This window comes from Salvia hispanica, chromosome 2 (genome assembly GCF_023119035.1).
Source record: "Salvia hispanica cultivar TCC Black 2014 chromosome 2, UniMelb_Shisp_WGS_1.0, whole genome shotgun sequence".
Taxonomy (NCBI): domain Eukaryota; kingdom Viridiplantae; phylum Streptophyta; class Magnoliopsida; order Lamiales; family Lamiaceae; genus Salvia; species Salvia hispanica.
In genome coordinates, this window is record NC_062966.1 from 36,739,922 (window position 1) to 36,766,250 (window position 26,329).

General features: G+C 35.2%; 3 protein-coding genes across 4 annotated transcripts; 2 read left to right on the forward strand and 1 right to left on the reverse strand.

Moving 5' to 3' along the window:
- The first annotated feature begins 8,892 nt into the window (after positions 1-8,892).
- On the forward strand, positions 8,893-10,685 carry LOC125204419 (berberine bridge enzyme-like 18). Its single transcript, XM_048103079.1, has one exon. It carries the CDS (start codon positions 8,936-8,938, stop codon positions 10,553-10,555), a length of 1,620 nt encoding a protein of 539 aa, XP_047959036.1. The 5' UTR covers positions 8,893-8,935; the 3' UTR covers positions 10,556-10,685.
- A 5,936-nt stretch (positions 10,686-16,621) lies between these two features.
- Positions 16,622-19,146, reverse strand: LOC125208192. 2 transcript variants are annotated; one of them, XR_007174066.1, is made up of 6 exons: positions 18,991-19,146; positions 17,893-18,442; positions 17,592-17,817; positions 17,256-17,482; positions 17,037-17,173; positions 16,622-16,902 (listed from the first exon to the last, which is right to left on the reverse strand). XR_007174066.1 is itself a non-coding variant. In XM_048107775.1 (5 exons), the coding sequence occupies exons 2-5, from the start codon at positions 18,421-18,423 to the stop codon at positions 16,882-16,884; spliced, it is 1,224 nt and encodes a 407-aa protein (XP_047963732.1). In that variant the 5' UTR covers positions 18,424-18,442; positions 18,991-19,142; the 3' UTR covers positions 16,622-16,881. The 2 variants fall into 2 exon arrangements, 1 of the variants encoding a protein (XP_047963732.1); XM_048107775.1 differs by having other exon boundaries at positions 17,037-17,482; positions 18,991-19,142.
- Positions 19,147-23,775: 4,629 nt separating this feature from the next.
- LOC125203799 (berberine bridge enzyme-like 18) lies at positions 23,776-25,554 on the forward strand. Its single transcript, XM_048102249.1, has one exon. It carries the CDS (start codon positions 23,805-23,807, stop codon positions 25,392-25,394), a length of 1,590 nt encoding a protein of 529 aa, XP_047958206.1. The 5' UTR covers positions 23,776-23,804; the 3' UTR covers positions 25,395-25,554.
- The last annotated feature ends 775 nt before the right edge of the window (positions 25,555-26,329 follow it).

Consider the following 26,329-nt stretch of genomic DNA (forward strand, 5'->3'; position numbering starts at 1 on the left):
AACCGTGGGCACTTCTAAGCGTGAGTGAAACCTTGTGAGAAATGAGGGTATAAAGGTAAATTATTTTACTAAATGGACCACTGTTCAAAACCAATTTAGGTATCGGAGGGGGTAGGTGCTGATATGAAAAGTGTGCATTTCAGCATTTATTGCTTGGGCCTTCATCAATTAGGCGAGCCAGCCAATTTTATTTTATGACAAACCAAATGTAGAGAAATGGCCCTCTAAAATCAGCTAAATGACTTTATATGACCAAACACACCCTTATTGTAAAATTGCCGCCCCTTCTTTCCCTCACCCTTAAATGGCGCCTAATTATTTTGTTTTTTCCCTCTCCCACTGCATTGTGATTCTGTTTTTGTCTCCCCACAAATTGCAACACCTACCCACAACCACCCATAATATCTCTCTCTCTCTCTCATTTCATTGTTTCGTATATCCCTCTTTCCTAGTTCCTTCTCCCCCACAAATAGTTACAAACCAATATTATTCCTAGTGAAAAAATAAATTTACATAATATCCTTTAATTTAATTTTATAATCAAAATATAATTTTATGACAAGCTAGTGTATCGGTAGTCTATAATTTTGGATAGTTTTTAACACTAGCATATTAGGAAAATAATTGAATTAGATTATGAATTAGTTATAATAATAGTATTAATTAACACTTATATAATGAAATTATTATAGAATTTCGTTATTAAAAAATTTATACAACTTGGTATATATATTTTAAACTAAATTTTCATGAGGTATAAATCATCAATGTAGGAACAATAAAATCCTTTAGCTTAACATATGAAAAATAAAAATAATTAGGCATTTTCTTTATTGCAATGTGAATTACTACATAATAAGATAATATAGTCATAATGATTAAGTATTTTTTATTTTATGTAATTTTTTAATTTTTGTGTTATTTATTTATTGTATTATTTCTTTTTTTTCTTTAATTTGTTTCTTTTTCATTAAATATCAAAAAATAGATATGTGAATATATTTTTTTTAATTATAATTTTTTAATGATGAGTATGTTTATAGTAAGGAAATACTATTAATTATTGCATCTTCCTTAAGTATATATACAAGTGGTCAATTTTATGTTAATAATTTTTAAAATTACTTAATAATTAAATAGTTGGATACAAATGATTATTTTCACAAAATTTTTTACTATCATAATCCAATTAATTATGATTTGTGATTTTTAAGTAAACAATGAAATCCTTTAATAAAAATCATATAGCTGGAAGATGTTACTAATAACTTAACTATATATAAATGTGGTTGATTTTATAAATTATAATTTTTAAAATGATTTAGTACCAATAAAATAATTGAATGTAAATAACTATTTTCAGTTTATTATTTTTAATTGATATATATCTAATTTAATTATATTATTCGATTTTAAATCAATATGTTGAGTAACAAAAAGTTACTAAATAATAGTTATAATCAATTAGTTGAATAATAATAATAATATTAATAACTTAAAGGTATATAGAGGACATTGACTTTATAATTTATAATTTTAAGAACAATTTAATAATAAAACAGTTGAACGCAAATGACTATTAACAATAATTTTTCAACTATCATATATCTAATCTAATTATCTTTCGTAATAATTCAAGATGTCGAGTACAAAAGCAAATAGTTTGAATTATTGTCGATTAGTGGATAATAATACTAATGCGTTAAGTATATATACGAATCTTGTTGATTTTATAATGTACAATTTTAAGAACTATAATATTTAATAATAAAATAATTGAATATGAATGAGTAATGACTATTTGTAATTTAATTATTTTAAGGTTATCATATCTATAATTTAATATGTTTAGCATTTTTTGGTTAATATGTCAAGTAAACAAGGATATTGAGTCAATCACCACCAATTAGTTGGCTGATATACTTAAAGTTAAGTATAAATATATGTGATCGATTTTATATTTTACGATTTCAATAATTATTTAATAATATCATAGTTGAGTGCAAATGATATTTGCTCTTAATTTTTTTTTACTATGATTCTCATATATTTTATTTAATTATGTTTCATGTTTTTAAGCTAATATTCAAATATTTAAATTAAATTTTTTATATTTTTTCAAATTGTTACGAAATTATTATTTTATTTTTAGTTAATAGGATTATATTTATTTTTATTGTGTTTAAGATAGATCAATTGAATTATAAACAAAAAATCATAATATTTCAATAATTTTACTGAATTTAAGATCAATCTAAGTTAAATTAAATCTAGAGTCCAACTTAGTTGTTCAATTAAATTTAAGCCATGTTGAATTTAAATTAAACTCAATTGTTTAATTGAATCAAATATTCGATTATATAGTTCAATTCAAATTAAATACTAATCCAATTATGACATTAGTCTTAATTGTGATATAATGTTACAAATATAAAGTCCAATTAGTGAATAATTCTCATCCGACTATTTGGTTAGTACGAGAAATACTATGACATAAGTCTTGATTGAAATCTAATGTTGCAAACCAGATAAATCAATTAGTGATTTGATTAAATGACATTATTATTTTTTTAATAAATTTTTAATTTAACTTAGTTCAATATCACAAAAAATAAATAGATCAAACAGTAAATTTTCTCATCCAGAAACACTAATGACTTAGTCTTGATCGTGATCTAATATTGCAAAAAATAAAATAAAAATCAACTTAGCTATTTATTCTTATTAACCTTTTAATTTATTATAGAAATATTAATGATTATTATTTAATTAAATACATTTTTAATATACTTAAGATATAATAAATTATTTATTCTCATCCAACCTTTTAATTTATTAAAGAAATTATAATGATGTTTGTATTTAATTAAATATTTTTTTAGAAAGTGCATAAAAATCTAATACTATTAGAATCTAAATAAATCAATTTGTAATTTATTCTCATCCATCCTCTTATATGCTAAAAAATTTCCTAATAACAAAATTACTATATACAAAACAAACACCAACCACATCTTAAGAAATTATCAACTTTGTAGACTTAATCAAATTATGCAAATTATACAAACCAAATATACACTCGTACAAATTGCATACATTTAGTTGTTTATCAATACAATCCAAAACATATTAGTAATTTTTTATGCTATCAATACATATATTAATAATTTCTTACCATCTTGCTCATTTAATCAATGAGTTATTCACGAAATTTGAATATCAAGTAAAATAATTGGAATATCAATTATAATTACTATTAGTCCTAAAATGAACAGGCAATAATTCTCATTTTTTAGGGGATTGCAATGACATTGTTGCAAATTAACGTGTATACAATCAAAATTAATGCACTCATGTAGTAAGTTCATCCATTAACAGCAGTAGTAATATTGTGGTTAACTTTAAGATTTGTGCATTAAATTTTTACTGGAAATATAAGTGCAATTAATGCATAATTTCAATTCTAATTCGAAAAAGCAAGAGAGAGATTCTGGTTAAAAAACGAAAATTAGGTTGAAGGTTGATAAAGTCATTTTAATTAATTCACTAACTACAATTAATATTTTAATATATAATTAATACTTAAATTTATTAATATATCCTTGTGTGGTTAACCATAATGTGGTTATTTAGCATCACTCAATTAGGAATTGGGAATGTAGTTAACATATATTTTATGGACTACATCTCATAATTGAATTTCTATTTGGTTTAGATATGAATTTTAAGTAATATAAAAAAAAATTGAATTGAATAAGTTAATGTAATATGAGTCATTTATACAGTAACGATTCATCATGTACATAGAGAAGGGAATTATTCTGCCGCTTTTTGTCATATTTTGCTTATAGTTTTCAGAGAGGTGTTCATGCTCTTGAGACACAACCTTTATGTCAATGATTGGTTGCTTCATAATAGGTTAGGTATTTCATATCATCGTTAGTTTGTTTGTTACTAGCCTTTGCCACTTTTACTATAAAAAAAAAAGTGAGTAAAATAAGTTGGTGGAATGAGGACTTTTATTGTGGTAAAAAGTAAAATATACTCCCTCCGTCCCAGATAATTTGGGACACTTTGACCCGGCACGGGTTTTAAGAAATCTAATGGAAAGTGAGTTGAAAAAGTTGGTGGGATGTGGGTCCTACTTTTAAAGTATTAGTTTTATAATAAAATGTGAGTAGGAATGAGTTAGTGGAATATGAGGTCCACTACAAAAATGGTAAAAGTGAAGTGGGACAAATTATGTGGGACGGCCCGAAATGGAATACTGGGTCGAATTATCTGGGACGGAGGGAGTAACATTTATTGTGCGACGGACAAATATAGCAAAATAAGACTTTTAGGTGCTTCTTGGTATGATAGAATGGAATGAGGAGGGAATGAAATGGAGATGAAAATAAAATGACAATTCCATTCAATTCTTGTGCTTGGTAAGCACAAGAAATATACAGGGAATGAAATTGTTATTTCTTGACTGATTTCATTCCTATTTTTTATAACTACAAATAATATAGAAATGAAATGGAATGTAATATGAATAATTAATATGTTGATTCTAGCAAAAAAAATTATTCAATATTTTTGCCAAATATTTTTCTTGTGTACGTATATATGGTGTTGTGTGTGTACGTGTGGTGGTGTGTATGTATATGTGGTGTTGCGTGTGTGCATATGTCGTGTGGTGGTAGAGTGTGTGTGCGCATATGTGTGTGGTGGTGGTGGTGTGGTCTGTGTGCATATGTGTTAGTATGTGTGTGTATGGTGGTGGTGTGTGAAATTGAGATGATATTAAATTTAAATATAATATTTATATAATTTTATTAAAATTTAAAATAAGAAGAAGGGAAAATGAAATGGAATGCAATGGTCATTCCTTAGCTAAATGGATGGAATTGCTATTCCCGTGTGGAATGGAATGGTCATTCCAAATAGAATGGTGATTCATAAGAAAAAAAATTATCAAGTAAAGGAATGGAATGAAGGTAAGATGTCGTTTCATTCCCCCGTTCCATTCCACCATACCAAGTAGGGCTTCATCGTGGGTCGCAACAATATTTAATTATGTGTCTGCCGCAGGAGATGAAGATTTAGCTGTCGATCAATATTTTGTCCAAATTTAACAATTAATAAATCGATTTTTAAAAAAATTAAAATGAATTGAATAAAACTTTTCAATAAATGAAGTAATGAACCTGACAAATCAACTTGAATTGTATAAAAATATAAAAAAAATTGAAATTTGGATTTTTATATTTTAGAAGAAGGGCGCTCAAGTGCTGCTCATAAAGTGTCCCTCGTCATATCAAATCTCTCTCTCTATATATAGTATGAACTTTTAGTTTTTTTTTCTTTATTCATTGCTTTAACTTTGATTTATTTTGTTTAATTGTCCCAATTTATTATATACTCCATACTGAGAAAAGAACTCTTAGTATAGCCTTAATTTTGAAAAATTATTTTTGTGCTGTCATGCATCATTCAAATGAAGCTAAGCAAACTCACATTGTTGTTATAGCTGACTATAAAATTAAACAATTTCCCAAAAGTTTGGATTATAATTGAAACTTTTTTGGAAGCTCAAGCTATAAAATAAACTAAATTAGTTTGTGCTATAACTGAATCTGTTTTCAAAATGATTTTTTCTCTCCGTGCTATAATTAAATCTTTCATGTCAAGTCCAGGTACGTAGTACTACGTAGTATAAAAATAAAATCTCCAAAATTGAAGTTATAAACTAAAAAAACATCAATTATAAAAGATAATTATACTTATAACCTTTTATTTTACGGTTAATTTAGTTGAGATAATGCCATTACATTTGACACCTTATACTAATCAACATATTCTATTAACTGAGAAAATATTAGAAGGTGTATCATATTTCTTTTCTATGTTTTCCATCTTTCATTATAGCAATACTGAAAAAGAAATTGAAGTGTTAAATGTGTCGGTGGTTCTTGTGTATTAATGACTGCGAACTTAGGGTGTCTCCGGTGGCGTCCCTCCCATTAGGACTTCCACTAGCCCTTTCCACAAAAACTGTCTGCCACGTCAGCACTAGCCCTTCCCATTCCACTGCCACATCACTAGCCCTTCCCACTGCACTAGGACTTCCCACTAGGACTTCCACTAGCCCTTCCCACAATTATTCAATTTACGGACTAAAAATTTACGGAATTAATACGTCGAAACGGAATACGGGAAAATTCGAAAACTTCATTAAAAAAATTACATTAAAAAAATTACATAATTAAAAAAAATTACATAATTTTAAAAAAAATATAGTTTAAAAATAAAATTACATAATACCCTCGGCTCTCACTCCTCCTCCTCGTCCTCGTCCCCGTCGCCCGTGCCGCTGCCGCCTCCAACGTCCCCGCCCCCGATCTCAACGCCATAATCATCAATGGGTGGCATCCTTAAATCGCGCCGACATTGGTTGACCACATCCTTGCACAGCCTTTTCAACACTGGCCTCCTGGGGACTCCGATTCGACCTCGTAGGACCCGCTGCCTCTTCCCCTCGCCATCCGCTGCGCAGCCTGTTGCCCCATCGGGCGACGACGACGACGAGAGTCTGTTCGTGGTAGCAGGGCCACTTCCTCGGCTTCGGGAGCTCGTGCGAACCAGCACTGCTGCTGTACTCACCTGGAAGAGTTGATCTTCGTCCGCTTCCAGCCCGATTCGACACCAATCGCAAACTTTTGCGAATCCTTGACCACGAGAAAGGCCTCCCACTGGTCAAACTCTTTGATGTTCAACTCTTTGTTGGGGTACTAGGCCAAGGTTTTTCTCTTCACGTCATCCTCAGACATGCCTGCTGGTTACCATGCGCATGTTGTTTTGGTAGAGGGCGGCAAAACGACCGAGCTTAGGCCTCAACCCGAAGCCACTGTTTCCGGCATTGCTCGGGTGTGCGAAGCTTTGCCCCAGCACGGTTTTGACGTTGCAGTAGGCGGCACTAATGCGATGCCACATTCGGTCTACATACTGGTTCGCCCCGACATAGGGATCCTCGACAACACCGATCCATGCCTTCGCAAGCGCGGCATTTTCCCACACGGACCAGATCGTCCTCCTCTCAGTTTCATCCTCGCCCCTCCTCCTCCTCTGCCCCCGTGTGCGAGGAAGAGCTCGGGACTTTGCCATTGCCCTTGCCCCTACCCCCGCCCCGGCCTTGCCCTTGCCTTTGCTCCTGCCCCATGCAATGGCTCCGCCTCATCGGGAGTCTCACGGATCGACGATAGCCCCAGATCCTCAAAAGAGAAAGTCTCGATGCCGGCGTACTGAGTCTCCGGAACAGTAGGGGAATCATCGGCCAACAAATCTATATATGGCCGATAGACAGATTCCCTAGGCGTCCTCGAGCTCCGCCTCTCCATCGACCCACCCACCGACATATTTGGCCGCGTACGGCCCATCCCCACCGCCCGGCATCATCCGGGCCCCATCCCCCCGCCGCCATATTTGGCGGCATACCGCCCATCCCCGGCTGCCCCTGACATCGTCCCACCCATCCCCGACATATTTGTCGGCATACCCGCTGCCCCCGGCATCATCTGACCCATTCGACTCATCCAAGTGTACATATTGTAGAACATTTGGGGAGTCATCGCCGGCATACCGCCCATCCCCGCCATCCCCGCCATTTGGGGATTCATCCCCGCAAAATTTCCCTCCGATCCGATGGGAATCGAGGGTGTGTTTCCTCCGCTCGTGGTGGGGGAGTTTCTATTGTACTCCATTGTAGTAGAAATGAAATTTGTAGATTTAGAGAGAGAAACTTGTCAACACAAGTGGTGTGAATGAAATGAAGTTGGGGGAGCCCTATTTATAGAGTTTATTAAAAAAAAAAATTAAAAATCTTGGACGTCCGACCGGGATGTCCGGCCTTCGCCACTGTGGCGGATGTCCGGTCGGACGTGCGCGCGAGGGACGAGGCCATGGGAGGGGCACTCGGGACGTGCGTGGGCGGACGTCCCGCTCACTACGGCGGATGTCCGGTCGGACGTCGGCGATGTCCTACCGGGACGTCAGCCGGTGGAGACACCCTTATAAAAAATACATGGAAAATGTGCAAGTTGATAAATGGTCCCAAAATGGGTATACAGTTGCCTGCATATACTCAAGGTAGATTCCACACAGTTTTTGAAATGGTTGAGATGAGATGATGCATTTAATTTCCAGCAGCAATAAAATAGTCATGGGCTTTAGAAAAATCATAAAATCAGATGTAACACCTACAATATTTCATCATTTTGTTGAGAAAAGAGATACTACTAGTTCAGATTTAACTTGAAACCACCAATTTAATATTCAAAACTGTCCAATATAATTCTGAAATTATTTAATAAATACTCTTCCGAATAACTTGTCCCATTTTTTTCATTTTGGTCCGTCCCACATAATTTGTCCTATTTCACTTTTTACCATTTTTGACAGTGGACCTCATATTCCACTAACTAATTCCTACTTACATTTTATTATAAAACTAATATATAAAAGTAGGACCCACATTCCACTAATTTTAATTCACTTTCATTACATTTTTTAAAACTCATACCCGGTCAAAGTGGGACGAATTATCCGGAACGGGAGTAATTTTATATAGTATAGAAAATTAGAAATAAAGTACTTCAATTTTTTAACACTTGCCAATACGGATATTATTGAATGTAGTGGCTGTGGTACTTACACATGCTAGTGTTTTTAATTTGGATGACCAATTGAAAAATTATGTTGTGCCCTTTCTTGTGGTGGCCTACAGGGTACAAATGATTAGTTATAATGTTTCATCTTTTAAAAATGAGTCAATTTGAATAGGACTGTAGAATTAGTTTAGATATTTTAGTGCGTTTTTCACTTAATAACATAATTGAAGATTGACGTATGTTCAAATAGAAGATGAACAAACAGTCAAAGCACAAGTTAAGAAATGGATCGAAATAGTGTTAAATTCCTTCTCTTAATATTGACAAACCTTTTCCTCTTCGGAGCTTCTTCTTCCATCAATCATGGCTACCACGATTTTCTCGAATGCTTAATCCATGAATTCCAACTCTCAAATTCAGCAACTGATATAATCTACACTCCTCAAAATGCAACATACGCATCTCTTTTACTAGCACAAAATCTCCGGCCAGCTTCCTCCTCGCCGGTGAAACCCGACCTCATCGTCACGCCGTTCCACGTGTCGGAAATCCAGGCCGCAGTCCGCTGCTCCCGGCTTCTCGGCCTCCAGATCAGAGTCAAGAGCGGCGGCCACGACTACGAAGGCCTTTCCCACACCTCCGCATCCGAGCCTTTCGTAATCGTCGACATGAGAAACTTCCGGGCAGTAAACGTCGACGAGAAGGCGAAAACAGCCCGCGTGGAGGTCGGCGCAACGCTCGGCCAGCTCTACTACACAATCTCCCTCAAAAGCAGGACTCTCGCTTTCCCCGCCGGCGCTTGCCCCACCGTCGGCGTCGGCGGCCACTTCACCGGCGGCGGCTACGGCATGATAGCCCGCAAGCACGGCCTCTCCCTCGACCACATCGTCGACGCTAAGGTCATCAACGCCGACGGTGAAACCCTGGACCGGAAAAGCATGGGCGAGGATCTGTTCTGGGCAATCAGAGGCGGCGGAGGTACCAGCTTCGGGATTGTTCTAGAATTCACCGTGACGCTAGTCTCCGTCCCGGAAACCGTCACGGTCTTCAGAGTGACACGAACGTTGGAGGAAAACGCGACAGAGCTAGTCCACAAATGGCAATACATCGCCCACAAAATGGACGAGAATCTTCTCATCAGACTTTTCCTGGATCTGGGCCGCAGCCCAGAGACAGGAAACCGTACAGTCGTGGCATCGTTTGCCGCGCTGTACCTCGGTGGGACCCACGATCTTCTGGCAATAATGGAAGAGCAATTTCCCGAACTCGGATTAATTAAATCAGACTGCATCGAGATGAGCTGGATCGAATCAGCTGTTTTCTTCGCGAGAATTGAGAATCGGACGGTGGACGTTTTGCTGGACCGGACGCCGGTAGGCGGCGCCGGCTACTACAAAGGAAAATCCGACTACGTGAGCTCTCCGATGCCAGTGAGCGGCCTGACAGAGTTATGGAGGTTTCTTCTAGAAGAAGAAGGGTATGACTTGCAGTTTAGTCCTTACGGGGGAGTTATGAACACCTTCTCCGATGAGGAAACGCCGTTTCCTCATCGGAAGGGGAACATATTCATGATCCTATACGAAATGGGTTGGAGGAGTGAATCAGAATCACAAGCGCGCCTTGATGCGATCAGACGGCTCTACGGCTTCATGGCGCGCTACGTCACCCGGAATCCGAGGGGGGCTTACTTCAACTACAAAGATCTCGATATCGGAAGAAACAATGAAGCTGGGAATACGAGCTACGATCAAGCTAGTGTTTGGGGGCTCAAATATTTTAAGAATAATTTTAAAAGATTGGTTCGTGTGAAGACTAAATTCGACCCCTCAAATTTCTTCAGAAACGAGCAAAGTATTCCGCCATTGGGATCGTACTTAGAAGATGGACTTCATAACCCATATTAGGTACTTATTCGAAATTAGAAGGTCGACAAAATGTTGGATGATTGATGAATAAACTATTTTTGCTATTTTATTTAAAAATTTATGTATTGGCACTTGCGTTATTGGTCTTATCCATAATCGAGTTCAGCTATTTTTTATATGTCACTGCCCAAATATGTGTGAGGCCCAACTTACCTAGCTGGCCCATTCTCAACTTCACTCGTGTCACCATTTATAGTTGAGTGTGTAGGTGATAATCTTGGATATCTTGGATTTAGATCGGTGAAGATCCTAGTGTTAGTGTTTCCCATTGCGTGTTGTACTTAATCAATAGATTGCTTTGTTTTTGTTTTTTTTATATTGAGAGAATAACTATATCTCAACTATTGAACTGAAAAAGTCTCGATAATTAGTGGATTTTTGGTGATTTGATCCCTAGAGTTTATAATGAATTCATTACTACACAGTAAGATGAATGAATTAATCTTGCTATGAGAAAATCTATGTATATAACAAAATAAAAACATAAATCAATTAATAGCTACTCTCTACGTCCACGAATAATAGTTTCATTGACGACACGAATTTTGATGATAAATTAGTATATTAAGATAGGGAAGAGAAAATAGATAAAGTAAGAGACTGAAAGACAAAAAGTAAGAGAGACGAGGAAAAATGGATAAAAAATGAGAGAAAGTTTCCTTTTTTGAAATGAGATTATTTTTCATAGACATCTTAAAATAACAAAATGAGACTATTTTTTATGGACTCTGTCCCTCTGTAATAGAAACATTTCTTTTCAGGAGATTTAAGAAATTGTGTTAAAAAGGTGAAGGAAGAATAAAATAGGAAAAGAAAAAGGTAGAGAGATGAATAGAGAATAAAGTAAGAGATAGTAAAGTAAGATAGAAGAAAAGTTGGTGTTTTTAACTAAAATATATAGGATATGACTCAGCTACAGTGGCACAACCAAAAAAGAAATACGAAGGAATACGACTCAGCTATAGAGGGACGGAGGGAGTACTAGATATGAGAAAATTTCAGAAAAAAACACAAACAAAAAATCTCTTGCTATTTGAAACCAAAAAATAAATGAATGATTCAACTAAACTATCAACGCCAACACCAATCGCAAACTGTAATTGTATAAAAATTTTAAAAAAATAGGAAATTTGGATTTTTGTATTTTAATTAGAATTTTTAACAATATATATGCAGTGTGAACTTTTAGTTTTTTTTTTCAATTCATAGCTTTAACTTTGGGTTATTCTGTTTAATAGTCTAAATTTTGGAAAAATAATGGAGTAATTAGAATATGAATTTTGATAAAAAAAAAAAAAATTATAGCTTAAATACTGAGAAAAATAATTCTAGCCTTAGTTTTGAAAATTATTTTGGCGTGATTGACATATTAGCTCATGATGCATCAATCAAATGAAGCTAATTATAAAATTTATATATATTAACTGCAAACTTGACCTTGTTGTTATTGCTGGCTATAATTGAACAATTTCCTAAAGTTTATGGCTATAATTGAAACTTTTTTGTAAGCTCGAGCTATAAAATAATCTAAATTTTATGCTTAATCTGTATTCAAAATGTAGGATATAATTTAACTATTTTTTTTCTCAAAGTCCGTGTTATAATTAAATCTTTCTTAATGTCATGTCCAGGGTAATATAAAACAAACTCTCCAAAATTAAAGTTATAAACTAAAAAACCTTCAACTTATAAACTATATAATAAACCTTTTATTGTATGGTACATTTGACACCTTATAAATTATAATAGTCTACATATTCTAATATAGTACTACTAATTGATATGTTAATTAGCTGAGAAAATATTTAGAGGTGTATAATTTTTCTCTTCTTCTATGTTTGTCATCTTTCATTCTAGTAATATAGAAAAAGAAATTTGAAGTGTCAAATGTGTTGGTTGCACCGCCTCATTCTTGTGTATTAATGATCCCAGAAAGGGTATACTGCATTTAGGGTCCGTTTGATAAGTGGTGTGGAATATACCTAGGTTAGTTAGTGATCTAGATTTAAAGCCAAGTTAGGAAAAGATATAATTTTAATAACACACGTTTGATAACCTAGTTAATTATTTTTCTAAAAAGCCCACTTTGTTTGGTAGGGAAGTTATGAAATAAGAAATAGATATGCAATGACAAATTTGACCTTAATAAATTAATTTATTTCCTAGATTGTCCTTTGTATTGCCTAATCAAATCTTTTAAATTCCATTCAATAAAAAAAGAATATCACAATTGGCTTATTTTTTCCCTTATAATCTCACGCTCAAACCTAAATCATTTGATTTCCTATATATACTCTGCGTGGGACAAAAAACTGAACTTCCAATTTCTGCTCTCTTTTTTCCCTCCTTAATACTCACGAGCGGCGGCTTTTGTTCTTCTTGTGCACTATTCTTGAAAGGTAAATACTCTTGTTATTGAACCATGTTTTGTAAATAATTAACAAGAAGATTATGCACACACTTCATACACGTTAAATCTTCCAAAAAATCTTCAAATTATTTGTATTTTCACTATATGTGCGATCGTCGTGTCCAAACTTGACGTCGTTGGTTTCTAGGCAACATGGCTGATTTTCAAGGTATTTTGAATCGACGTATATGGACTGATCGGGAGGAAGATGTTCTACTGACGACCTTGAAGGAGCTTGTTGTTCAAGGTTGGAAATCAGATCATGGATTCGCTTTGACAATCTAGGCTGTCAGTAGCAAGCTTTGGATTTAACACTTGTATTTATGTTCCATAAAGTTTGGTTGTGGTTTATAAGTATCAAGATGTGCAGAAGTTTATGACCTTTTGTTGTAAGATTGCAAAATTGTTCTTATTCCTATAAGGTTGTGCAACGGTTCCTGTCTCCCTTAGCTAAATGCTCTCGCAACTTTTTCCTCTTTCTCTTTAGTGAGAATTGCTTTTTTCTTAAACTTTGTGCTACTCCATAATCAAATCTCAATTGTTTTAAAGTATTTCTCATTTCTTAAAATGATGCCATGTGAAAACTCTCTATTATGTGTATTAAAACATCTTTACAAAACAATAATATGTTAGTACGTACTAGCACCCGAGAAGATCTATTATGTGTATTAAAACATCTTTACAAAACAATAATATGTTAGTACGTACTAGCGCCCGAGTATCTTCTCAAGAAATTTACCCGCTTCATGCAACAATATTTGAGTGTCATATTAAAAGAGGTATGTGATCAGAGGATTTTTAACAAAACAATATTTCTTTTCAAGTAATATTTAATTATTTGTAATTCGTGAAGTAGCTAACAAATCAAATCTTGTGCATTAATCAAATCCTTTCGTTCCTATATACTGGAAACAAAAAACAATATCAAAAATTTGGCGCTCTTCTTTCCCTCCTTATTTCTAATGGCGGATCCCTCTAAACCTAAATGATTGAATCTGATATCAAATATTTGGCGCTCTTCTTTCCCTCCTTATTTCTGATGGCGGATCCCTCTAAACCTAAATGATTGAATCTGATATCAAAAATTTGGCGCTCTTTTTTCCATCCTTACTATGGCGGCTCCCTCTAAACCTAAATGATTGAATCTGTTTATTTCCTATATATACTCTACGTGGGAGAAACAAAAAAGAACATCGCATTTCACTCTCCTTCCCCTCCTCCTTATTTCTCAAGCGGCTTCGTTCTTGTGCACGATTCTTCGAAAGGTAAACAAACTTCTGTTACTGGCATTAGGCTCTCTATTAAATCTTACTATTAGGCTCTCTATTAAATCCTACTAAATCTTCACGTGTTGTGTTTTTTCACTATATGTGTGTGATTGTCATGGCCAAACATGATGTAGTTGGTTTTTCTAGGCCACATGGCTGATTTCCGGGGTAGCAAAGCAATCGTGGGCTCCTCTTCTGGTGGTCGCGGTTTGTGTTTAGATAATTCATTTTGGCCTCGTTAATTCCGCAGAATCATATGCGCTGAATTTGGTGTGTGTTTGAATGATATTACGACCAGGAACTGGCGGGGGTCTTCGACCCCAACAACCCAAAAGCGAAAGGACTCGGCGTATTTGGACTGATCGGGAGGAAGGGGTTCTACTCGCGACCTTGAAGGAGCTCGTTGCTCAGGGTTGGAAATCTGATAATGGATTTCGCGCCGGATACCTTGTTAGGCTGGAAGAGGCGCTACGCCGCGAGTTTCCGACAACTGATCTGAAGGTTAATCCCAATATCATATCGAAGGTGTCTGCATGGAAAAAGAGCTATTACTCTCTTCAACAGATCCTTAATTTAAGTGGTGTCGGTTTTAATCTGAATGAAGACCACAAAATTGACTGTGATGACCAACAGTGGGCAGAAATTGTGAAGGTATGCCTGTGTATAGAAACTGAATTGTGTAGCAATAATCTATAGTACGTGGCTTGATTAATTTTCTTTTATTTGAGAAGGGAAAGAAGTAAACATAAATTTTGCCAATTTTTATTCACCATGACTAGGACGTGGCTTGATTAATTTTCTTTTCTCCGAGAAAAAGTAATTTATCATTCTCAAATCTTCTTTACTTAGTTTTATTGCTGATAAAACTTTTTCTTTATTGATTGTGAAGGTTTGATAATTGATGCTAAATTTTCTTAATTTATTTTTTTGCAGAAAGATGGAAATGCAAAGTTCATGCGTGCCAAATCATGGCCCTACTTTGACGACTGGAAGGAGATTTTTGGTAAGGATCGAGCCAACGGGGAAGGCGCGGAGGACATAATGGATGCAGTAAACAACATATGCTCACAAGAGAACCTCGGGGGCTTGGCGAAGGTAATAACTATAATGCAGGCTTCGGAGATTTCTTCATGCCCAACCAAGTGCCCGACCAGCAGTCTCCTATTGCTGACTCAGAAGGTGTATTTAATGACGTGGGTGAAACAATAACGCAGAATACATCGACAAAGACAAAGAAGCGCAAGGCTCTGGGAGAAATGGATGATGGTCTCGTTGATATGCTTGGAAAAATGCACGATGCTACCAATGATCGTCTTCAATGCTTGGCTTCTCGTATCGGATATGAGTTTGACCTCACCAAAGCTCGAAAAGAAGTGTTCGATCTTGTTGAAGTTGTGCCGGGCCTAACAATTAGGCAACAGTTTGCCGTGTGTGGCTTTATTCTGGATAAGGTGGAACGCCTCGACTTTTTCATGGGGCTGCGTGAGATAGCAAAGAAGGAGTATGTGCAAATGGTGTTGGAGCAGCTCTCGCCAAAATGATTTCATGTTTTTTATTGGAGAATAATAGACTAAGAAGCCTTTTTTTAAGATGTTTTGAATTTAGTAATGTGTTTTGAACCAATTTCAATTTTTGCATATGGTGAACCTTTTTTTGTGATGTTTTTTTGAACTTGGAAACGTATTTTGAATCATTATCTATTTTGTGTTTGCTTATTTTTCCTTACCATTCATACATTCTTCTTTATATCATTTTCTTTCAGTAAATCCAATAGTTGTACGTGATTGGGTAGTGTTTTTGTGCAAGTTGTGGTGAATTGCAGTTAATTGAAAATTTTATGTATAGCTAATAGAAGAAAAATATTATCTCTTCTAGAGAAGAAAAATTATGAAATTCTTTTCATATATAAAGAGGATAAAATCTTCATCATGTCTCCAAGTGATGATGTGTGATGATTGTGCATTGGTCATGGATGTATTCTTTGCCTGCAACAAAACTGAATAACTTGCAGCCAACTACCTATGCATGAGTTTGATGACTGAAATTTTGTTGATTTCTTCTTATTTTTGTCTTCTTTGCTAGCTAGTCGGTTTTCATTTTCCCCACATCATTTATAACTTTTGAACATTTATTCCAATTCTCTGTTGCCTTTATTGTATAATCAACATTTGGAGATTTTTACTGAATATTAGTAACATCAAGGCTTTTGATTCTTAGTAAAACAGAGATTTTTCTGAGAGCAGAGCTCTTAGGTAAACCTCACCCTAGCATTTAAGGTAAAACTCACCCTACCATCAGGCAAACACACAAGACAGCAACGACCAATCATTAAAAGCAAAAATAACCATTAGCTACATTGCCAAAAAAGAGAAATAATAACCATCATGCATATCATGTTCAACTTGTTCACCAAAACATAAATATAAAAAAGGAGAAATAATAATACTAGATACCAGTTCCACTACCTATTGCAAATCTAAATAATTCAAGCACAATAGCTATGAAAATTAGAACTAGTTGGACTTCAAATTTTTTCTAGAGTCATTGCACCATGATTGTGCAGCCTTGCTCACACACTAAAGACATTTTCCCCTCCGCAACTGCAATCCAGCACCAACATAGTGTCATCATGCTCCAACACCTTGTCTCTACATATGAAATGAAAATTATTTTAAAAGAAAGACACATCAAAAATTAAAACAGAAACATAATTTAGTGGAAAAATTTGTAAAACACATGCATAAAATTTTAATGCAATAATACGCATTGCAATTGCACACACCTGGTCCCACATGACTTGCGCCATTTCTTCACGTTTTTGGTTCCACTCCGTTGAAGGTTCTACACCATCCACAAATTCTATCCCTTCGTCATCATGTTCAGCATCCTCATCACCTTCAACACCATCTATTTCTTGCTCTATTGGATCAGATGTCATCTCAGAGCGAATAAAATTATGAAGCAAAAAACAGGCCATAATTAATCGAATTTGGACTTTAACCGGGTAGAATGCTGCACTACGCAGAATTGCCCAACGCATTTTTAGTACAGCAAAGGCTCTCTCAATCACATTACGTGCTCTGGTGTGTCTCATGTTAAAAATTTCCTTTGGGTTCTGAGGCATTTCTGCAATAGGGCCCCAATCCTTTAAATGGTAACGTACAGCTTTGTATGGAGTCAAGAATCCATCGCAGTTTGCGTACCCATTGTCGCACAAGTAATAATTCCCTATGTTCATACCATAAAATAAAACAAAATTCACAAGTGACCAAATATTTTAAAAAATGATGTCAGCCGACAATGTGTGGAGCACTAGGTGTGTGATATGTTAAATTACCTCTTGGTACTCGCAATCCATGAACCCGATTGACTGCGTCACGAAGTACTCTAGAATCTGCAGCCGAGCCTTCCCATCCCGGTAAAACATAAACAAACCTCATATATCGATCACACACAGCCAATGTGTTTGTCGATATTTGTCCCTTCCGTGTCCGATACCTTGGCTTGTCTGCATTTGGCACAAGCATGTTGATATACGTCCCATCAAGGGCTCCCAGACAACCCTATAATTTTCGACAACAAAGTGAGCAGCATTGAATTGGTTTAACGAGTGCTAGAATCAACATATATAAAGTTACCTTAAACCACTTCCATCGTGGATCAAGGCAATCATCGGTTATTGGGTCAGGCTTCACCAAAAAAAGGGTGTGCATCTTTAAAATCGCATGTAGAACACGATGTACATAGTGAGATATTGTCTGTCCCGATCTCAAAAAATCAAATTTAACAATCCTATTCTTTTTATGGTGTGCTAAGATACTTAAGAATATAGCTACTTGCTCCTCCACAACAACATATTTCCCATCCGTAAGACCTCCTATATGTCTAAGTAACTGACATAACCTCCCAAATGTGTTACGGTCCATTCGGAGGTTGTTCACACAATCGACATCTGTGGCTCCTACTAACCTATCCATGTGATTAACTTGATTTGGCATCCGACTTATTATGGTGAATGGTTGTCTAGCCGCTGCTCGTCGACTACGCGCTCTGCTACGAGTCCTTGCAGCTATTAGGTAAAGAATACACATTGTTTCGAACCTGTAGTTGTGCATAATGTCCTCAAGTATTAAGGCAATTGATGCATTAGATAATTTACCAGTCTCCATAACACTGTGATCTTGTGATCTGATAAAAAAAATAATAATATGATTATATATTAGACAACAATTCAGTTACAAATGATTCAAACACCCAAACATATAAGGCAAACCTTGACAAAATTTACAAACAATCCAATAATCTGTCAAATAAAATCTTGTGTTCTATGCTGGATGTGGCCAGATAAATTCACTGTAAAAAGCTTTATTTTTGGCTAAAATCAGGAGGCAGAATATGGAATTGTGGCCAGAACAATTCAATCACACGATTTATATCTATTCAATTGGGGACAGATAAATTCAATCACAATAAACAACAAATATATTTGAAACTCATCAATTACATTGAATTGGGGGTAGAAACATTCAATCACAATCGACAAATTGATAACTCACCAAGAATTTCATGGTGAAAAAGTTCATAGAAAAATAGAGAAAGAACGGAAAAGGAAGAACTGAGCAGTTGAATTGGGGGTAGAAAAATTCAATCGAAACTGACAACAAATTGATAACTCACAAAGAATTTAATGGTGAAAAAGATCATAGAAAAATAGAGAAAAAACGGAAAAGGAATACCTGACCAGAAGAAATCCTTGCAGATGAAATTCTAATCAAATCGATGCCCTAGCGTCAACCATGGAGGATTGTTGTGAATGGAAGAGATGAAATTCTAATCAAATCGATGCCCTGCGTCAACTATGGAGGATTGTTGTGAATGGAGGATTGCCCTAGCGTTGAGATTTGACGGTAGAAGGGTACAGAGGAGATTTTTTATTTTGTCTGGATCCATAAATTGAGGTAGGAATAGTATCCCACCAAATTGGTAAGATACGTATCTGCACATTTTGAGGCTGTATCTGCCGGGCCAAGATGGGCCATAGTCAATTACACGGGCTTTGAGATAGTGTAAATAGGATACCAAACATTTAGAAATGAATGGTTATATATCTATATCTTGGCTTTACTAGGTTATCAAACGGACCCTTATAGTGCATGTACTCAAAGTAGGTTCATATAGTTATTGAAAAGATAGAGATGATACATATGATTTTCAACAGTAATAAAATAAAATAAAATTTTTAAGAGAAATCAACAGTAATAAAATTAAAAAAAAATTAAAGAAATTTCTTTCTCTTTAATGATGGGGACTCACTTTTACTAACATACTTTTCATTCTATCTCTCTTACTTTGTATATTTTGCATTAAAACACTTGTCATTTCAAATGTTTTTATATTTAGAGGACGGATTGAGTAATTCAAATTTAATTAAGAACCACCAATTTAATAGTCAATAAATTCTAAAATATATTTGTTAAATTACTTAATAAATCATTTTATACTGAGGAAGAAAATTAGATATGAAATTTATAATGTAGTGGTACTAGTAGCTAGTTGTACATATACAGTTGAAAGTGTTTTTTAACACATGCTAATTTGGATGACCAATTGAAAAATTAAGTTGTGCCTTTTGTGGTGGCCTATAGGCGACAAACTATTATGATGAATAGATTTATCATATCTGGATGGAGCTACCTTCAACCTGGCCTTACACCACATAGATTGTATGGATTTTGTTTAATATTTTGGTACTTCCTTTCCTCCATCTCTTAAAATTTTTCACTTATTTTCATTTCATCCATTTCTAAAAATTTATCACCTTTTATCTCTATAAAAAAAAAACTCTAACTAATGACAGAATCAGTGATGGCAGCCGAGAACTCAATAACTAGTGGCAGATAAATGATTGAAAAACGTCAGTCACTAACTAGTGACAGATTAGACCGTCACTAATGCAGACTTATTATGACAGCCGCATATGTTTTCCGTTATAGGGTGAGTTAGTCACTTTAGTGATAGACAAATCCGCCAATAAAATTTTTTACTGACGAGCTTTTTAATGACGATCTGCCGATACTTAATTTGTCACTAACTCTGCTAAGTGAGGAAATTTCGATGATTAGTGACGAAACCGTCACTAAATAGTGAGTTTTTTTAGTGCACTTTTATGATTTTTAGTAGTGGATTTCACATTTGACTAACTCATTCTCACTCACATTTCATTATAAAACTAATACGTATATAAAAGCAAGACCTATATGTAAGTAACTTTTCAACTCACTTTTACATTTTCTTAAACTTGTGTCAGGTCAAATTGGGACAAATAGTCGTATTTTGAATAAGACTATGGAATAATTAGTAGATATTTAGTGTTTTATACAAATCACTTAGTAACATATATAGTTGAAGATTGACATAACTTTAAAATTTACTAGTAGGATTTATAAATAGAAGATGAACAAACACTCAGAGCACAAGTTAAGAAATGGATGGTACTAGTGTTAAATTCCTCCTCTTAATTTTGACAAACCCTCTTCCTCTTCGGAGCTTCTTCATCCCTCAATCATGGCTATCACGATTCTTCTCGAATGCATAATCCAACAATTCCAACTCTCAAATTCAGCAACTGATATAATCTACACTCCTCAAAATGCAACATACGCATCTCTTTTACTAGCACAAAATCTCTTGCCAGCTTCTGCCTCGCCGGTGAAACCCGACCTCATCGTCACGCCTTTCCACGTGTCGGAAATCCAAGCCGCAGTCCGCTGCTCCCGCATTCTCGGCCTCCAGATCAGAGTCAAGAGCGGCGGCCACGACTACGAAGGCCTTTCCTACACCTCCTCGTCGGAGCCTTTCGTAATCGTCGACATGAGAAACCTCTGGGCAGTAACCGTGGACGAGAAGGCGAAAACAGCCGCATGGAGGTCGGCGCAACGCTCAGCCAGCTCTACCACACAATCTCGAAATATTTCAAGAACAATTTTGATCGTCTCGTTTGGGTTAAGACTATGGTTGACCCGGAAAATTTCTTCAAGAATGAACAGAGTATTCCGCCGATCCGGACACTAAAACATAGTCAGTAAGAATTTAAATAGTACTACTACTATACTAATTAGTATAATTGCATTAACTACTGCCATAATATCAGTATGTATGGTAAACTAGATTATAAAGAATAACATATCCAGCTATTAATTATTAGCATTATTTGTGGATGTTGAAGTTAAATAAACTTCCAAGAAATACCCAATATGGAGTCGTTACAGAATAGAGGAACGGTGAAATTTGATCCCTAGACCTCCCTATTTATGCAGAAGGTTTTCACCACACTTGTGATGGGAGATAAAAATGATATAGTATAATAGTATCAAGCACGGCCAAAAACCAACTAAGCTTTTTTGAAAATAAAGATAAAGATTATTTTTAAGTTTTGTCCATTGTTCGAAAAAATGTTGAGCAAATAAACCCATTAATTTCAAGAACGAATGCGTGATGATATTATTGAAACGTTTGATTTGATCACAAACGTGGGTGAGTCAGAGTCAAAGAGTAACAGGCGGATGTTAACTTGCTCTTTTTTTCAAAAGATAAATGTGTAACAATACGACGACGTTTTAATATGTTTGATCGACACATCATTCATAATTTGCTAAATTGGATTCAATGTTGGGGAATTCTTAGGTCGTATATTAACTACCCGTGTATATATAACTCCCTCTGTCCACAATTAAGAGTCTCATTTCTAATGACACAGGCTTTAAGAAATGTTAAAAAAAGTGAGTGGAAGAAAGTTAGTGGAATATGGGTTCCATTTATATATATTAGTTTTAAATAATATGTGAGTAGAATGAGTTAGTGGAATGTAGGGTCTCTTTACCATTTATGGTAATTATGAACCGAGACTCTTATTCGTAGACGGACAAAAATGGAAGAACGAGACTCTTATTCGTGGACGGAGGGAATAATAATGATATCTATATCGCAGCATATAATACATCCATACACCTTTTGACAAAATCGAATATATGGTTTGCCGGCTAGTCAATATAGTGATCATCTAGAAATTCCAACTTTTTATATAATTATATTAATTATTGATAGTGTTAACAGGAATTCAAATATGAAAGCTTAGTCAAACAAGTGTATGTCACCAAATGACCAAATGTATCATATTTGTCTCAATAATATGGAAGTACTCAACCAGCATGTAGTAAACACTATTACTGTTGGTTAAAAATATTAGACAAGATATTTTAAATAAAAATAAATATACTTAAATTATACATGTATGTATAACGTTTTGTGATATTGAAATAAATTTTATTATTCTATAGTAATAAAAAAGAAATGATATAAAATATTTTTGATATTTTTTTGTATCATTTTGAGATTGATTCGAAATAATTATACTATAATTCAATTTATTTTTAAAATTTGTCGATATTTAATTAAAAATTTTAATATGTTCGTAAATTATTGCAGAATAATTCATATGTAATTTATTTTAAGTTAACTGTATTTAGTAATTGATTTTCAATATAAAATATCTAAAAAGGTCAACTATGTACTTACTTACATTTATCTCTTCCAATTGTATTGATTTAATTAATTTTACGAACGTGAATATTCAATTTTGTCAAACATCAATAATACATTAATTAGGTTCTATAAAATTGTCAAATATTACACCCCAAAAAGCCGTTGACATCGATTATGCCGCCGCAATAATTTGAGCTTCCTTTGTATATGATGGGTGTATTTGAAATATTATTACTCAATAAATCAACGTTTTACAGACCTGCGTAAGAGCATCAGCAACTCATAAATACTCCTATTTACCTATTTATAATTATATCACTCCCTCTGTTCCATTGAAGGAGTCCCGGTTGAGTTCGACACGAGTATTAAGAAATGTAAAGAAAAGTTGGTGAAAAAAGATAGTGGAATGTGGGCCCTATTTTTTTATATTAGTTTTATAATAAAATGTGAGTGGAAAAATGTTAATGGAATGTGAGACCTAATTATTATGGAATATTTTACAATAATTTTTTATATTATGGAATATACCATTTATGAAATATTTCAATCGAGACTCCTAAAATTAGACATCCGAAAATGGTAAATCGGGATTCCTAAAATGAGACGGAGGGAGTAATCATTACTGTAGTCTAGGAAGACTAATTCAAAGTATAAAAATATGTATACTCCTTCCATATATTTTTAAATTGTCATATGGCCATAACCTTTTGTCAACTCAAGCAATAAAAATATATAATGACATAATGTCAATCAAATTCAGAATATTTGGAAATTTCAGATAATCTAGATAATTTACCCTCCAATTAAACCCAAATTATTTATTCTGTCTGACATTTTGCTCAGACCCTACTGACGACAGATTGGTAACGTTTCAAACATGGCCTCCTTATTCAAACTTGATGTCCTCTTTCTAATTTCTAGCTTTGTTAGACAACCTTTTTCAAAAAATCCTATAAATAGAATACAACTAAAAGCTTCTCCAATTACACAAAGTCATCATATCTAAATCATGAAGATTGTTACAATTATTCCTACTCTTCCATTCATCCTTCTTCTCATATTGTCAAGCTCAAGTGCACATGAACACCAAGATTTTCTTCAATGTCTCTCCCAACAATTCAACAACTACTCTTCAATTTCAAACATTGTTTACACTCCAAACAACTCATCCTACACTCCCATCCTAAGATTCCTAGGCCAAAACCTTAGATTCCTGACGGAATCCACGCCTAAACCGCAAGTGATCATAACACCAGAACACGAATCTCAAATCCCGCCTCTCATTCAATGCGCTAAACAGAGCGGTGTAGAGATCAGAACGCGAAGCGGGGGCCATGACTTCGAGGGGCTATCTTACACGGCGCAAGTCCCATTTGCGATCATCGATTTGTTCAAACTCAGTGAAATCGAAGTCGATGTGGAAACCAAAACCGCATGGGTCGGAGGCGGGGCGAGCCTCGGATCCATCTACTACAGGGTAGCAGAGAAAAGCCCGGTCCTGGGATTCCCGGCCGGTCTTTGCCCAACGGTCGGGGTCGGCGGCCACTTCAGCGGAGGAGGCTACGGCACACTGCTGAGAAAGTACGGAATGGCAGGGGACAACATCATCGATGCAAGAATAGTCGACGTCAACGGCAGAATCCTTGACAGGAAATCAATGGGCGAGGATCTATTCTGGGCCATCAGAGGCGGTGGAGGCGCCAGTTTCGGCGTGATCGTTGCTTGGAAGTTACAACTGGTGGATGTTCCAGAAACTGTCACTGTTTTCACAATTGACAGGACACTGGAACAGAACGCGACTGAACTGGTCCACCGCTGGCAATACATCGCGCATAAATTCGACAAAGATTTGCTCGTGAGAGTCCTTGTAAGAAGAGTCAATTCCACCGAAAACAAAACGAACATGACGATCCAAGCTTCGTTTAGCTCAATCTACTTCGGTAACATCGAAAAATTGATTCCATTGATGCAAAAAAGCTTTCCAGAATTAGGCCTGAAAAGAGAAGACTGCACCGAGGTGAGCTGGATCCGATCCACCGTCTACTTCGCCGGATTCCCAATCGCGACGCCGATCGAAATTCTGCTCAACAGAACTATGCCGCAGCAGATATACTTCAAAGGAAAATCCGATTACGTGCAGAAACCGATCCCCAAACACGGCCTAAGAGGCATATGGAGGCTTTTCTACGAAGCAGAGGCGGCGATGGCGCAGTTCGCCTTCACCCCCTACGGCGGGAGAATGGCGGAGATTTCAAGCTCCGCCATTCCGTACCCTCACAGAGGGGAGAATTTGTTCAGCGTGGTGTACTGGCAAATTTACGATGGCCGGAATCCGGGGAGGTACATTGGTTGGCTTCGGCGGCTTTATGATTACATGGCTCCTTATGTTTCGAAGAATCCGAGGGGGGCGTATGTCAACTACAGAGATCTTGATATCGGGGTCAACAACGTTGTAGGAGAGACGAGCTATAAACAAGCGAGTGTTTGGGGGAAGAAATATTTTGGTGGGAATTTCGATCGGCTTGTTCGGGTGAAGACAGTTGTTGATCCGCAGAATTTCTTCAGGAGCGAACAGAGCATTGCTGTGGCTATAATATAAAAAATGAAATTAAGAGTATCCACAACTTAGATATATGTATCAGTTCACTCTATATCTGCTCTAGTCTAATTTGAATTTCATCATTTTATTAGGGTAGTATTTAGTCATTTGATGTTCCTTACAAAAAAATAATTAGTCATTTGATGCTAATTTGCAGATATATTTAATGTACTTTTTATTTACAGTATTATTCTTATATTTTATTACTCCATATGTTGAAGAAGCAATTAGTATTAGTGAGGGTAACTTAAAGTGTGCAAAACTTTAGTTTTAAGCAGTGAGTCAAAGGTTTAGATCAGGATCAAATCCACACTATTTAAAAAAAGTTTTGATATGGCCAGGGTTGTCATTTGCCGATAACTAATTACCTCATTAATTGATAGTAGTAGATAATTTAAATGATAAGACAATTGACTCAAATGGCTTAAAATATTTAAGATTGCTTCGTATCCAAAGTCATGATCCGATAAATAGTTATTAATTTTTCAATTATCACAGCAGCTACAGTTAGAGATGTCAAGTGGGCTGGGCTGGCCGGGCTTTTTTAAATTTTGCTTAGCCCGGCCCGGCCTAGACCCACTTGCCATGTGGGCCCAGACTGGACTGAGTTTTATTTCAATTTTGTGTTTATATATTTTAAAAATATCGTAAATGTATTATATGCAAAATAAAACATATAACTTGTATTTATATCTCACTAACTAAATCTAAATCTAAATAATGTGTTTAAGTTCATTTTATTGACTTTGTATTAATAATATTTTTCCTATTCTTTATTCTATTTAAAAGAAAGTGTATAACTAAAGGAATAACCAATATTGTTAGTTTTGTTAGTAGGTAATGACACATGAATTGATGTTGCATTTTATAATTACAAGTATATGAACCTAACAAATTTTAAAAAATTTATAATTATTCATCAAACAAGGTTTGAA

Excerpts from the sequence above, each read along its gene's own strand:
- LOC125204419 (XM_048103079.1), top strand. The coding sequence starts at position 8,936 with ATGGATCGAAATAGTGTTAAATTCCTTCTCTTAATATTGACAAACCTT.
- LOC125208192 (XM_048107775.1), bottom strand. The coding sequence starts at position 18,423 with ATGGAGACTGGTAAATTATCTAATGCATCAATTGCCTTAATACTTGAG. Across the intron at positions 17,483-17,591 it reads TGGATTGCGAGTACCAAGAG|GGAATTATTACTTGTGCGAC; the intron begins GTAATTTAACAT and ends GTATGAACATAG. Across the intron at positions 16,903-17,036 it reads CGCAAGTCATGTGGGACCAG|AGACAAGGTGTTGGAGCATG; the intron begins GTGTGTGCAATT and ends TTTCATATGTAG.
- LOC125203799 (XM_048102249.1), top strand. The coding sequence starts at position 23,805 with ATGAAGATTGTTACAATTATTCCTACTCTTCCATTCATCCTTCTTCTC.